This window comes from Rousettus aegyptiacus, unplaced genomic scaffold, assembly GCF_014176215.1.
Source record: "Rousettus aegyptiacus isolate mRouAeg1 unplaced genomic scaffold, mRouAeg1.p scaffold_m13_p_2, whole genome shotgun sequence".
Lineage (NCBI taxonomy): Eukaryota > Metazoa > Chordata > Mammalia > Chiroptera > Pteropodidae > Rousettus > Rousettus aegyptiacus.
In genome coordinates, this window is record NW_023416295.1 from 118,684,926 (window position 1) to 118,698,883 (window position 13,958).

At 41.4% G+C, this 13,958-nt stretch overlaps 1 protein-coding gene across 4 annotated transcripts in view; it reads left to right on the forward strand.

Moving 5' to 3' along the window:
- Positions 1-3,135: 3,135 nt before the first annotated feature.
- The window catches only part of GRIP1 (glutamate receptor interacting protein 1), a 585,894-nt gene continuing 575,071 nt past the window's right edge, over positions 3,136-13,958 (forward strand). For 2 of the 4 annotated variants that reach the window (XM_036238016.1, XM_036238017.1), the window contains exon 1: positions 3,136-3,433. In XM_036238016.1, coding sequence (XP_036093909.1) covers positions 3,376-3,433 — 58 coding nt within the window. In that variant the 5' untranslated portion in view covers positions 3,136-3,375. The remainder of the gene's footprint in view (positions 3,434-13,958) is intronic. The other 2 variants (XM_016148483.2, XM_036238013.1) reach the window with 1 other exon arrangement.

Genomic DNA, 13,958 nt, shown 5'->3' on the forward strand with positions numbered 1-13,958 from the left:
ACGTAAGCTTGAAAAGGTGATCAAACAGTAAAATTAAAGCTTTTAGCTCACAGGTTTTTTTTTTTGTTCCTTCTCTACCAGGTGAAATAAGCACTAGGGAGGTAGGAAGAAAACAGGTCTCTATTTTAAAAATTTTAAATAGAAAAGGAGATCAAGTGAGCTCATATACAACCTATGGCCTGTGTAATCAATTGTATACACTATTTAAGGTAAAACAATTAATTTAAATTGAACTTTGAATTCTGTAAACCCAGACTGTAAAGTCATTCAAACTGTACAAATAAGTTTGAAGAATTTATGGTCAAAAAAGGAGCACAAATTCTTAATATAAGTTAGCTGATGTCTAGAAACAGACATTGCACTTGTAATTGCAGTTAAAATCTTTAAAGGATATTGAATTTCAAATTTAGTAGAGGAGAAAAATAATATATCTTGTATCCTACTGGCTGGTAGATATCTTCTTTATTAAGGTCCCAATAGCATTACACTTTCCTTGGGATGGATTTTTATATATAATGCTTTGAAAATGAGATGACTTCAACAATGTGCAAATGCGTCAGATTAAGTTTTCAATTATTTAGGTTTTTTTTTTTTTTTTAATATTATCAAGTGATTGCATAGTGCCATGATAAGAAGTCATTAGGGCCTATCTCCCTGGAGCGATATGCTAGGGGTAGACCAAGTGAGGTTAAATGACTGAACACTTACTGTCCCTGGCTTTGGGGATGCAAAGAGATAAGCCATATGTCCTTCTGAGAGAACATAGAGTCTAATTGATAACTTGGATGTACATACATATGAAGACGATACAAGGCATTGGATATCGTTGAACAAGTGTTTAGACCATAAGTACTTTGAGAGTGAGGAAGATAAAAATCTATTTTTAGGAGTTTCTTTACCAGTTTCAGTTACATAGTCTGTAAAATAATATCTGACCCTAACACATAGGAGAATGTATTAATTTGATCTTCCATTACTACTAATTGTAATGGTCTTGTATCCCAGGCTTTTAGCCCAGAATATAGGAGAAATTTTGTCTACCTGAGTTAAAATTCTATTATTTTAACAGTTGTGAGCTGGATCTCCCTATCAACTGTAATTTGACACTTAACTCGGCAGGACAAGTACAGGACTCAATGTAACTATAAAAATATGGTCTAATCCATAACTTAGTGTGCAGGTTTTTTAGAATTAAGCTTGTTAGAGCAACCACAGACATATAAAATGCTATATAAGACACTATTGAAAAAATAACCGTGACAAATGTTGTAGTCATTTTGATGTTAATACTTAGGTCTTTGCCTGCATACATACACCAGCTGTCCTGGTTATGGCTGGGTTTGCCTTGTCCCTTTGGGGGAATCAGTGACAAATGTCTTTCTCCATATAAAGTTGGTAGGAGTAGGTCTTGAAACAAGATTAGGACAAGACCATTTCAGGACAGAGGGTAGATCATTTAAGGGTGACAGGTGTGATATTTATATTGATTTTCTAGATTTTATGTCTCAAAGAGTCTGGAAAGAAGATTTGAGCATGTCAGACCAGATTTCTACTGATAATTCCCTGGGATGGTTTGACTCTGCCCTTCATTTAGCCCTTCAGTTTTGTTTTGTTTTGTTTTTTACCTTTGAAGCTTCTGGGCCTGGTCTCTCCTTCACTTGGGAGAGAGATAGTCACTTGTCTTTGGCATCTGGGCAGTTCTGCAACGACAGACAGCCACCTAGCCAAGGGGCAGCAGCAGGAGCAAACATCCCAGCCTGGTAAGACGGCTTATGCAGGGGCGGGGGGCGGGGGCAGGGAGGAGATTCTATCTTTTTGTCTTTTGTAGTTATTAAATTCTCTGTATTATCATCTTTCCAGGAGAATTGAGAGAGAAGGCTGGCAAGAGCCAATGTCCTCGGTTTTGGAGAGCTAACTGCAGTTGCTTCAGAGGCCAAAATAAACTGCAGGTCAGGGAGAGTCATAACAGTGCAAACAGTTGGTCCCCAAGAACTACAAATTAGGAGTTGTAGTAGCCCCAGGCCCTGATATTCCACATCAGACACTTAGGAAGTGAAGACATAGGTATTATTTAGCCGCGCCCTCCCAGCCCCCACCTTGAGAAAGATGGATGTCATGACCCTGCAGGACGTACAGTGGCCAAGTGTCATCTGGAAGACTGTCAGGAGCCCCTACTAGCATCATCCTTTTGAAAACACAGGCAAGCGCCCCCCTGTCTGGGCAGAATCTTCCGGGCTCTACTGTAAAGCTGTCCCCCTCCCCCCTTATTCCTTCTTCCACCGATGTTCTATGAGTCTATGACAACGGGAAGCAACTAATCATAAAACCCGATCATAAAACCCTTCTTGCACTTGAAGACAGCAATTAAATATTCACTCAGCCAAGGTCTCCTTGTTTCATTTAAAACAAAAGAGGTTCTCTATTCACGCCCCTCCCACCCCAGCAGAAAATGCATTCCTGGAACCAGCGCTGGTCATCCCGAAAGTTGCTATTTCCCTCAGTTGAGGGTGAAGTTAAACGAATCCGTAGCTGCAAAGTCTGGACTTGGGGGAGGGGGCGACAGCCAGGGCGGGGGCAAGAGCGGCGAGGAGGAGGGACTAGAGAGAAGGACACTGCCCCCTACTTCTTTGAGGTCGTTGCCTAAGCCGGAGGAGCCGCCAGTTTGGGCTCGGGGAGAGAGGAGTGGCTGCTGTGGGGAAGCGGCGCGGGCTCCGCACCCGCGGCTGGGTGCCAGGTTCCGTACCTGGACGGCTGGGCGCGCCCCGCAGGCCGGCCGCCCGGGGCGCGGAGGGTGTGAGCGCGCGCGCCCCCTCCGTGCCCGCTGAGCTTCGCGCGCGTCTCGGGGGAGGCTCCGCGCAGAGGCGCCGGGGGAGCCCGCAGCCTCAGTCCTGCCGCCTGCGGAGCTTTGTGCTGCGGCGGCTCCGAGTCCCACCTGCTGGCGGCGGGGAGACAAGGAAAGGGAAGGAGGAGGAGGGGAGAGAGGCGGCGGCGCGAGCCCACTCCTCCTGCCGGCGCCTACCTCCCGGGGGCTCCGCGGTCCCGGCTGTGGGCCTGCACGCGTCCCCTGCCCCCGGCCCGGCCCGGCCTCGCGTCCTCACCGCGGCAGCCGCCGCCGCAGCCCCTTCAGCCCGGCCCGGCCCGCCCGGCCCACCCGGCCCGGCCGCCGCCACCCGGAGCCGCCGGCGAGTTTGAGGCGAGCGCGGGGCGCGCGGCGCCGCCTCGATGTGCCCAGGAGCCGCCTCGGCGCCCCAGTCCCGCTGAAGAGCCCCGAGCGCGCAGCGCCCGGCCGGAGAGGTCGAGCGGGAGGCGCGGCGAGCCGCGGAGACAGCGAGCAAGAAAGAGCGAGCCGGAGATCGAGCGCAGGGAGCAGGCACCATGCCGGGCTGGAAGAAGAATATCCCCATCTGCTTGCAGGCGGAAGAGCAGGAGAGAGGTGAGTGAGGCGACGGGGCGGGGGAAGGCGGGGACCGGGGTCCGGGCCGGGGGCCGCCCCCGGTGCCTCCCTCTCCCCAGCTCCCTCCCGACCTGTCCACCGGCCGACGGGGGAGGGGCGCCGCGCCCTCTGGGGCGGCGGGCGAAGCGGGGCGGCGTTGTGCGAACTCAGATTTTTTTTTTGGGGGGGGGGGGGCGTATGCAGAGATGAAAGGGAAAGAGGGAGGGTGCTACAGCAGCCAACTTTTCGCTTGGGCAAAGATTTTTTGGAGAGGACCGAAGAAGAACTCCAGCTTCAGGGCCCGCTCGCACGTGGAGCCGGGAGCGGCCGTTTGTGGGGTGGGTGCTTGGGTGACGGTGGGGGGTGGGGAGTCCTGCGGTGCTTTAAGTGACTTTATCAAACTTTCCTTCTCCTTCCGCGGCTGCCTTCGCGGTGTCCCCGCCGCTGGCCAAGCCCAAAGTTGCTGGAGATTCTGGGAGGAGGAAGAGCGTGGGGCGGGAAGTGGGCGCTGCTGCGGGTCTCCAGGGCAGGTGGTGAGATGCGTGGAAGGCTGTGCGTAGGCGCAGGGTCTGGGGCTGGGAGTGATGCCTCGGAGATGAGTGATGCCCCAGCACAGTCCCCGCTGTCAAGTTAATACCGCAGGACTGCGGGCTTTTCACAACTACCGTGTTTTCATTGTAAAAAGCGGCTCTCCGTGCCAGATTGATTGTAGACCTTTTGGGTTTCAGTTTGACAAGTGTACTGGGCAGGTTCATGTTAAGTGACTTGCGGAGAGGCAAGTTGAAGGCCTTTTGCACCGTAAAGGCTTAGTTCTGTTGAGGTCATTTCATGGCGTTTGGTTTGTGCCGATGTTGGCCTGGGATTTCAGCTGAGTATGAATATGAAGTATTGAGTGCACCAGAATTTCCTATACAGGCCCCACGGGGCTGGAGAGATGTGCGCCCTGGCCCTGCTAAGTATCCAGAAAGACCCTGGCTGGCAAGGTCCACCAGGGTTTATTCCCCTTCTCCTCTCACTCCGGCCTGCCCTGGCTTCGAGGAAAATCCTTTAGACTTGGATGGGTTTCAGGATGCCAGGTCCGCATGGGCTGTGGCAACAGTCGGTGCTGAGGTTAAATGGTGCTGCGAGGGTGGGTAGACGAGGAAAGCAGGAGGAGGCCAATCTGGTGTGTGGAGAAGGGAGAGTTGTCATGGGAGCTTACTCCAGCAGCTTGATGAGTTGGTATGGAGGGTGGCTTGGTTATTGGGCATGCCAAAAGTTTCAGGCTTTTGAAATAATGCTTGCTACTGAAGAACCAATGCATGATTTCTAGTTTTTCTCTAGGTGGCACAACCTGTCTGGCTTATATCCTGTTTAATGACTCAGGGAATTCATCCCTTTTTAACCACTTCCTTATTAGATATGTATGTTCATTTCCAGCACGCTTTCTGGAGAGCGACCTTACTTTTACTCACTCAAAATGCACCTTGGATTTAGAAATGCTGTTTTTCCTTTTAGTAAAGCATATCTTAAAGGTTGCAAATAGTGGTACCAATAATTTATAACGAGGTAAAAGCACTAAATGCAAGCATTCTGTCAAGCCTGGACTGTCCTATCAACTAAATGTCACAGTGCACTTGGTGTTAAGTGTATCTGTTTGCTAAAGAAAACATCGCAGTACTGCCAATAAATTTAATTGGAATGCCGAAATAGGTAGACTTTTGGATTGTGACAAAACGTATGCCTGAAAAATACATGCTAACTTTGAAGGATGATCAGCTAATCTGTTTGGGGGAGATAAGACTGGATTTCTGCCAGAACATAAAAATCTGAGTCAGAAATTGGGTATGCTGACTGACTTCTCCCATAGGAGAAAACAGGAAACCTTTGTTACTTGTCTTTTTTTCACTTTAAAGGTTTCTTACTTTTTACTTCTATTATGTGATGCTTTTCTAATTGGTATTGTTTTATTTGGTTGTGGCATTTCTTTTGAGGGCCTGCTTCATTGAGAATGAACAAATATATGTGCTTTGTTTCTTTTAGAATCTCCTACCTTGTATTTGCGTTTCAACTATGTGTATACATATGTATACATATATATTTAAATTAACTGATTTTTAATTCATATGTCAGAAGACACAGCTTGAGCTTGGCTTATCCTTTTGGAAGAATTTTATTGTAAAGTAATTGGCAGTGTTTTTTGTTTGAATATGAATTCAGATTGTACTTAGCATTTTTCTTTAGGACTTACAAATTTAAATGATCCACATAGTGTTGAATTAAGTTCATGGTAAATATGAAAAGAAAGGTTAAACTACTAAGTTGGTTAGGAAAATAATGAACATAGAAGGTACAAATACGTTTTAAATTTTATCTAGGGATACCATTGGCCAAAAAGTCAATTTCTAATATATTATCGTCTAACTCTAAGGATGGTTATACTCATATAACCATTGCTCTTTCCACATTCCCCCACACTCAATTTACATTTAAACATTCTAAAACCTATTATGGAGACTACTCTAGCAAAACATTTTTTCATGTAGATTTCATTGAGCTAAATCTCTTTCTGAAAGTTAATGCAAATTAACAAAAGCTGCTAGCTCCTTTAAAGACCACATATTTGAACAAGTATTTCTTAGCATTACTCTTTTTAAAAAAGTGCTAATCTCAACTCAAAGATTTAGGGAACCTGCTTTCTTGGTATTGTCACATATGAAAGAGTTTTGGCCAATCTATATAAATTCATGCCGTACCTACACACCATTCATAACTTGGGTTCATCTTGAAGGCCTCTGTCAAGATGATATTGAGTGAAGTATTGCTGCTGCATGCAATGCTGAGCAGAGAAACTGTAACATATGGGTTGTTAGAGTAAATGCAGTCACTTCCAAAAAGACATGTTAAGATTCACTCATGTACGGTGACATAGTGTTAAAATTCAGGACACATTACTCTATCTTTCCCCCCACCCTCCGATTTTCTGCCTGAGCTGATAAACCCAATCCATTTAGAAACCACCTAATACACTTTGGGTAGATGTTTCAGGAAGAGCAAAATGATTCTGAAGCTGTTCTATTTAACAACCTTTCCAACCAAATTGCATTAAGTAATTTATTAGTTGTTTTAATTTTTTTTATTAGCTGATCATGTGTAATAGGAATACAATTGTTAAGGAGAATCTCAGCAGGAGGCATAGATGCCTTGGTAATTAACAATGTCTCTCTTCTGCCTTGTATGCATACATGCATACACATATTCACCAGGGGAAAATGTATGCATTTTGTATAGCTCCTCTCCCTCTTGCCTTTCTGTTCTCATAAATTTTGGTGGTCTACTGATGAACTTGAGAACTTCCCTTTGGACTTTGGTAGGAATTATTGTGTCTGAGGTTTTGTGTCTGTCTTGTCAGATGACAGTATTTGGATCTCTGTAGATATAAAGAATTAGTTTTTATAAAATAGTTATGAGAAAGCACAGGGAACATAAGTAGTGTGCCTTTATTATAGCTTTGGTTTATTTCATTTTCTGCATCACAAGGATATGTGGCAATCTTCCTGCATACAATCTGCTTAACAAAAGTCCATTGGAAATTTGAGTTTTTACCGGGAGTGCGTGGAGAAAAGAGATCAAAACGTATGGAGAGTCTGCTGTGTGTTGGGCACTGTGTTCAATGTTTCATAGGCGTTATTTGATACAACCTTACCACATGCCTGTTAATTAAGTATTATTATTATTTTCCCTGGTAGCTGAAGAAACTGTTGCTCAGAGAATGAAAAAAATCTCCTGAAGTTACAAGACTGAGTTAGGGCACCAGTTTCTAAAGAGATAATTCAAAAAAGAAGATACATTTCCTGAGATGAGGTTTTTAGCAAGCATTATATTAATATTGTAACATCTTATGGTTTTCTTTTTTTGAACAGAATAATGAACTACCATCAAATCTTTCATCAGAAGAGTTAAATATATCTGGAAGAGGCTTCCTAAGTATATTGTGAGCTTTTGACTAACTTTGTTACATAGGTTTATTAACTTTAATTGTAAGGATTGAAACGTCAATATATTTTTTAAGCAGAATTATTTGACTAAATTTAAAGAAACTAATTTAAGTTAATGGCACCAGAGATGACATAGTTACATAGTTTTCCTTCTTTTCCAAGATATTTGTCATGAAGGCAAAAATTAACAAAAATTTGGTATTCTTCCTTACTGCAACGAACCGGGAAACCTACTGTATTGTTAATAGCCAATTGTACATTTGCTCTTTTGCCAGCATTTTATTTAATTAAAGCCATCCATCTGAACTCTCAGCCTGACTATCTATCAGAAGGCCAGTGGCCAAACAAAGGAACTTCAGATAACGCTTTCTTCTGCAGCAGCCAGATTGGTTTCTTTCATGAAGAAAAAGAAGTATCAACTTTAATTGGTAAAGGATATTGAGAGTTGAATATCATCAGTTTTAAAACTGTTATTAAATGCTGATGGTGGCTTTTTTGCTGAAGGCATTTAGGATTTGATCAGTTTATTTTCAGTAAAGTGAAAGAGTAGTTTAGTAATGCAAAATACACAAGTAATAGTAATACAAAGTAATACATCTAACAGAGAATGCTATTCAAATGTAAGAGGGAAACCTGGGTTTGAATCTCTTCTTTTCTCTGTATGAAAGTACATTTCTTAAGTTCAGAGGTTTCCTAAATATAAAAATCTAACCATAAGAATTTCCTTATTCAAGAAACTTACATGTTTAGGCATGTCAGTGGCCAAAGGGTGCTGTCAGTTTTACGGGAAAATTAACATTCTTTAAATATATTTGCTGATTAAAATGCACCTGATCAAATTTCTTACCATCTTTCATTTCAACAATGATTAAGCTTTAAGCTCCAAGCCAGGTGTTGAATAGAGTATGAAAACATGGCTGGTAGCCTAGATTCTAGCCCCGCCCAGCAGAGAGGTGGGCCACAAGGTATTTGGAATCAAACAGCAGTGGCTTTAAGTCCATGTCAGCGCTTCCAGCTCTGTAGTCTTTTTACTACTCAAAGGACGCTGTGTTCTCTTTAATATGAGGTACAAGTAACGTCTACCTCATGTGAGGATTGAATGAAATTAACTCATCGGGGGAATTTATGGCAGTACCTTGCATATAGTTCAGGGCTCAGTAATGGCAACTGCTATTATTGTTATCATATCTTGATATAGAGTTATAAACTTAACACCTTCAGGTGTCCGGATGATGAAACAGTAAGTTTTTATTCTTTAAAAACTTCAAAAACTGGTAAAAAAAAAAAGTCCGATGTTTTGTGAAAAGCGACACGGAAACAGAACTTTACGAGGCCAAGGTCTTTTATATATTCTATTTTGATTCTCTCGTGAAGAAGAAACTCCAATGTAAAGGGAAATGTGCCCAATAGCACATTTCATACATTGAGTAAACATTTATTGGCCACTAACTGCCATCATGGGTGCTGGGGATGAAAAAATCATGGCTCCTGTTTTGAAGATTATTATGTATAGTTATAGAGTCATTGATGTGACAGATAACTCCGTACAGCCTCTCTCCTCCTATATAGATTAGTGCTGAGGGAGCAGAGAAGAGGGCTTGATTGTGCTGAGGGCAGGTGGGGGGAAGGAAGCTTCTGGGGACAGCTCTTAGAGGAGGTGGCACAGAGGAAATGGTAAAAGACTTGAAGGAAGGGGAGGGGTTTGGATGGTTGAGAGGGGCTGTGAGGGCAGATATTTCAGGCAAGGGCGCATGGTGTGTTCCAAAGCATGGTGGAACAAAATATTCCAGGAGCCACTACTGATTTCTAAAGGGGCTGAAGTATAGAATATGAACCTGCATATGAACTGCAGACTGCAAATATGCATTTTCCTATGAGATGGGGAAATTGATGGGAGAAGATGAGACTTGAAAGAGCCGGCTTTGGAAGGGCTTTGTATGCCAGATAGAATTCAGATTGTATCCATCAGGCGATGAGTTAATAATGGAAGGACATCCAACAGAGAAGTCAGGGGATCAAATTTGCATTGTAGAAGGGTCATCTTGGCTGCAAGGACTGGGAAAAGGAGGGACTGAAGGGTGGAGATTAGGTAGGAGGCTATTGCCCCGTTTCAGGCCAGGCAGAGATACTCATGAGGAGGACTTGGTGAACAGGTGAACATAGGAAATATGGAAGGTCTCTTGTTTAGGTAGCGATTGAGAGCCAGTGCCTTCATACAAAGCCTAGTATTATTTCTACCACGCATTGCCTTTTTTTCTCCCTCTTCTCCCCAAATCTTTGTAGGGGGAAAATCTAATCAGAATCTGGTAGAATAATGTAAAAATTGAGGACTACCAAAGTGATTGGGAACCAGGCTGGGTCATGATGATAGCTTAATGTGCACTAGCTTTTTATGTAAATTATATTTAATTAAATTATATAAAATTGTTTGTTATACTGTCTAATCCTAAAGGAAAAATAATTATCCTGTGCATTTGTCTCCTAAAACTAATTTGGAATTTTAAGTGATTTTTTTAAACATAGAAAATTGGTAATTATTTTATAGAAATGTCTTTCCTAGTAATAGAATTGGACTATTTTGTTAAAAAATTATTTTTTGAAAACAACTAAATGCTCTGTGAATAAAGTTTGAAATACTTCTTATATTGGACTCAAAATTAGAAAACCAGGATTAAAGTCTTCTCTTAGTCATGTTGCTGATTATTTGATTTAGGTAGACAGATTGCCCCTCCGAAGCTGTTTTCTCATCTGTAAAGTAAGTATGATTCTTGGCATACTAAACTCCTGGGATTATGTTATAGACTGAAAGCTTTTATTGTTACAAGTTACATTGCAAAAGGGAGAAGTTGTTGAAAGACTGAGATTCTTAAAGAACATTTATCTGTTAGCTGGTCATTCCTGGATGGAGGCATTATTTGCATAACTTCTGTTTTATAAACTGGACATTTTCATTAAAAAATCTTAATTATTAGTCTTCCAAAATGAAGTTCAGATATGTTATGGGGTTTCCCCTGAAGCTAAGTTAGTATAACTATTTATAATAAAGTTACTTGAATGATGCAACTAAATTACAATATATAGCTTTGTTACCAAAGTCCCGTGCCTACCACTTTGTAAGGCCAAAACTCAAAATGTCAGGGTTTGGAGTAAAAAAAGGATTATAGATTGAGAAGGTGCCAGCTGAGAAGATTGGAGCTCTAGTAGCTTATTAAATTCATCTTAAAGTACAGAGTTCAGGCTTCTTTTATGCCAAGGAAGGATAAAAAGTTTTCGTAAAAACTCAAGCCCCAAACAGAATTTCGTCTAAAGCAGGAACTATTACCCTGTTTGCCTGGGAAACAACACAGGCTCAAACGAGATGTAGTTTGAGTGAAAGAACATTTCACTGTTACAGCTGCACTATTCCTTAGGGCAGCCTCTTTCCTGGCTGTGCTTGAAAAAGTCCAGTTCAGGTGCTGAGTGGACCTTGACATTGCTCCCTGTTGTTCAGTTTTCTGCTTCTCTCTAGGCTAGGCTTCTGACTTCACTCACTATCCAAGATTTCTTTACTTCTCAGATTGAAATCACGTTATGGAACCTTTTTAAGGGACATCTGTACTGCCAACTATATTTATTTTTGTTACACTACTTACATATGTAGTAACATAAAACTAGGTGTAAACTCCTGATGCTTATAGCTCTCATCCAACCGCAAAACCAAAACAGATTTTACAAATGAAATACAAACTACCAAAAAAATCAGTAACTTTAAAATTAACATTTACTTCATATGACTTGGTATTATTTCCCTGAAACTAAATTTCCTTTTGCAGTACGAATATGGTACTTGCTACTATGGAAAGTAATATTGCCACTTTTTTTTTTTTTTTTTCCTAGTTGAACGCCTTGGTTTTAGCAGCCTGTTGTCACTTGGTCTTTTCCTGGGCATGAGCACATCATTTATATGTGAAGCCCTCTACTCTCCTTGGTCTGTTTTGCACCTTTGTGATCCTAAATATAAAACCCAGTATTGGTGTCACAGCTGGTGGCAGTATTAGGCAGCCCATATTTAACATAGCTGGGGTTGCAGAGAAGAGTTCAGAAGAATGGGTGTGTGTTTCAAAATGTATATCCTATTTTTAACATACGCAGATGAAACAATTTATTTCCTATAGCCGCTTTAACCTTAACTTCAATGAATATGGAAAACATCTGATCTTATCTATTAAGAGCAAGGGATTTGGGGGGCTGTTTGAAAAAGGTGAAGGGATTAAGAAATACAAATTGGTAGATACAAAATAGCCAGGGAAATGTAAAGTTTAGCAGAGGGAATATAGTTAGTAATATTGTAATAAGTATGTATGGCCAGGTGGACACTAGACTAATCATGGGGATTACGTAGTAAATTATATATATGTCTAACCACTATTCTGTACACCTGAAATTAATGTAAAATAATATCGAATATCCGCTGTAATTGAAAAATAAAAGGAGTACATTAGTTCCTGGTTTAGAAATTCTCTGGTCAATTCTATTATTTCTCAAGAATTTCCCCTTCTCTCATTCCCAAGATAGCGTTTGGGTGAAGGGGACAGCTTAATATCCTTGTGGCACTTGGCAAAGGGCATCTTATTCATGTGTGACCCTCACCGAGTCTACTGCTCCGGACTTGGCACTCATGTGACTGGGTGTTGTACTCAGGATCCAGTGAAACGAGACTGTTTCTGTTTGGTCTTTCGAACGTCACCCGCAAGCTGGTTTGGACGTCTGGACCTTGCCATTGCGTCTGGTGGCACCTTCTGCAGATATTGCCACTGTATTGTTCCAGCGCCATGTTGAATGCTGCCTGTGTGAAGAGGGGACCATCATGTTAGGCAGTGAGGGTTATTGGTCAAAACGATCACTAATGCCCTCAAAGCTACACAGATGTTAGTTTTTTTTCTTTTGCACTTGTCAAGGAGTTTTGAATTCTTGTAGGATATTAGACACTTACATCTGATCTTTTATCCCCCACTTCCCATTTCCCTTCTTTCTCTGCTGTACCAGTTATGAGGAGTGGCTTATGTGACTGGAAAACATAAAGCTGGAAGAGACAAGAGTCATGAGTGATAAGGTGGAAGAGTCCTGTTTCCATCATTAGATGGGTACCTCTCCCTAAGATCAGAACCTCAGAGAAGAAAGAGAGAGAGAGAGAACTGTCAGATAGCCCAGAGATGACGTAGCTTGAAGTGGGCAAGTAATTTCAACCAATACCATCTACTGGTCTACTTTGTACACAGACCTTTCTCACTTACTAGTTTATGATAAATCTGCCCTTTATATTTCAGCAGCAAATATGTGGACATGAGAAATGACATATTTCTTCTCATAATTGGTAGTGTGATTGCAATGTGCATTGTGTATTAGATACTGATGTATTTTAAATGTTTACTTTGTATTTTGAATAAAGACATTCACAGGTGATCCCCGGAAATACTCAAGAGTTCTTGTATCAATTGGTGTTAGAATTAATAAAAATAATAGATGTATATATTTTTACTGGTGAGGTGTTTATTTTATTTTCACAGTTGTCGAATATAGCAGATGGTATGAAAATTTGACAGAGTTTGTCAGCATAAATTACTAGAGTTTATTTTTTTAGGTACAGTTCATCATTTGAGAAAAAAGTTACCAAATGTAGTTTTCGCCTATTTAGTACATTAAACAACAGCAAAACAGTGGAAAATAATATAGGTGAACATTCAGATAATAATAGATATTTATTTGTTGATTCTGATATATAATCTATGAATAGTTTTTCTCCTTAATATCTTCCAATGTCTGGTATTTATATCTCGTTACTGATATTCATAAATTTCATTGAAAAAGACTGAGAGGAATATACTAATATCCTCATGAAGTCAAACTTGGATAGTCACAGGATTTCTACACTGCTCACTTGAGAAGTGTCAGGATTGTTGACTAAAGGAGAGTGGCATTTAAAATTAGATTTTTCAGATGAATTCAAGTGTTCCTTTTTAAATGTATAATTTTCTAGTGTGTGCATAGTACATTTTCATTAAATGAAAACCTTGAACAAGGCAATGTAAATTTAGTTTCTTTGTTACTATTTTACTTTCCCGCTCTATAATTTTAGTTAGAATGGAAATTTGCCAGGCTAGAAACAGACACCTGTAGTGTTTCATCTGCTGAGAAAGCCCATCATCTGGCTTTGCTAGTGAATTTGAATGCTGATATATGTATGAGAGCCCAACCTTGAAAGAGTAGCTCTAGTTTCTTCACCAACAATCATATAAAATGATTGAGTATGATCTGGGCGCTGTATTCAATGACTGTATTTCCTCCAAATCCTACCCTCTCAGCCTCTACTGATTATACTAGAAAAGGAGGGAGGGCAGGATGTTTGTCTGCTCAGCTTTCTATAACAGAATACCATGGATTGGGGGACTTAAACAACAGAAATTTTTTTTTCACAGTTTTGGAGGCTAGAAGTCTTTGATCAAGGTGTCAGCATGACCATCTTCTGGGGAGAGCTCTCTTTGGGTTACCAGTGGCTCCCTCTTCTCTGT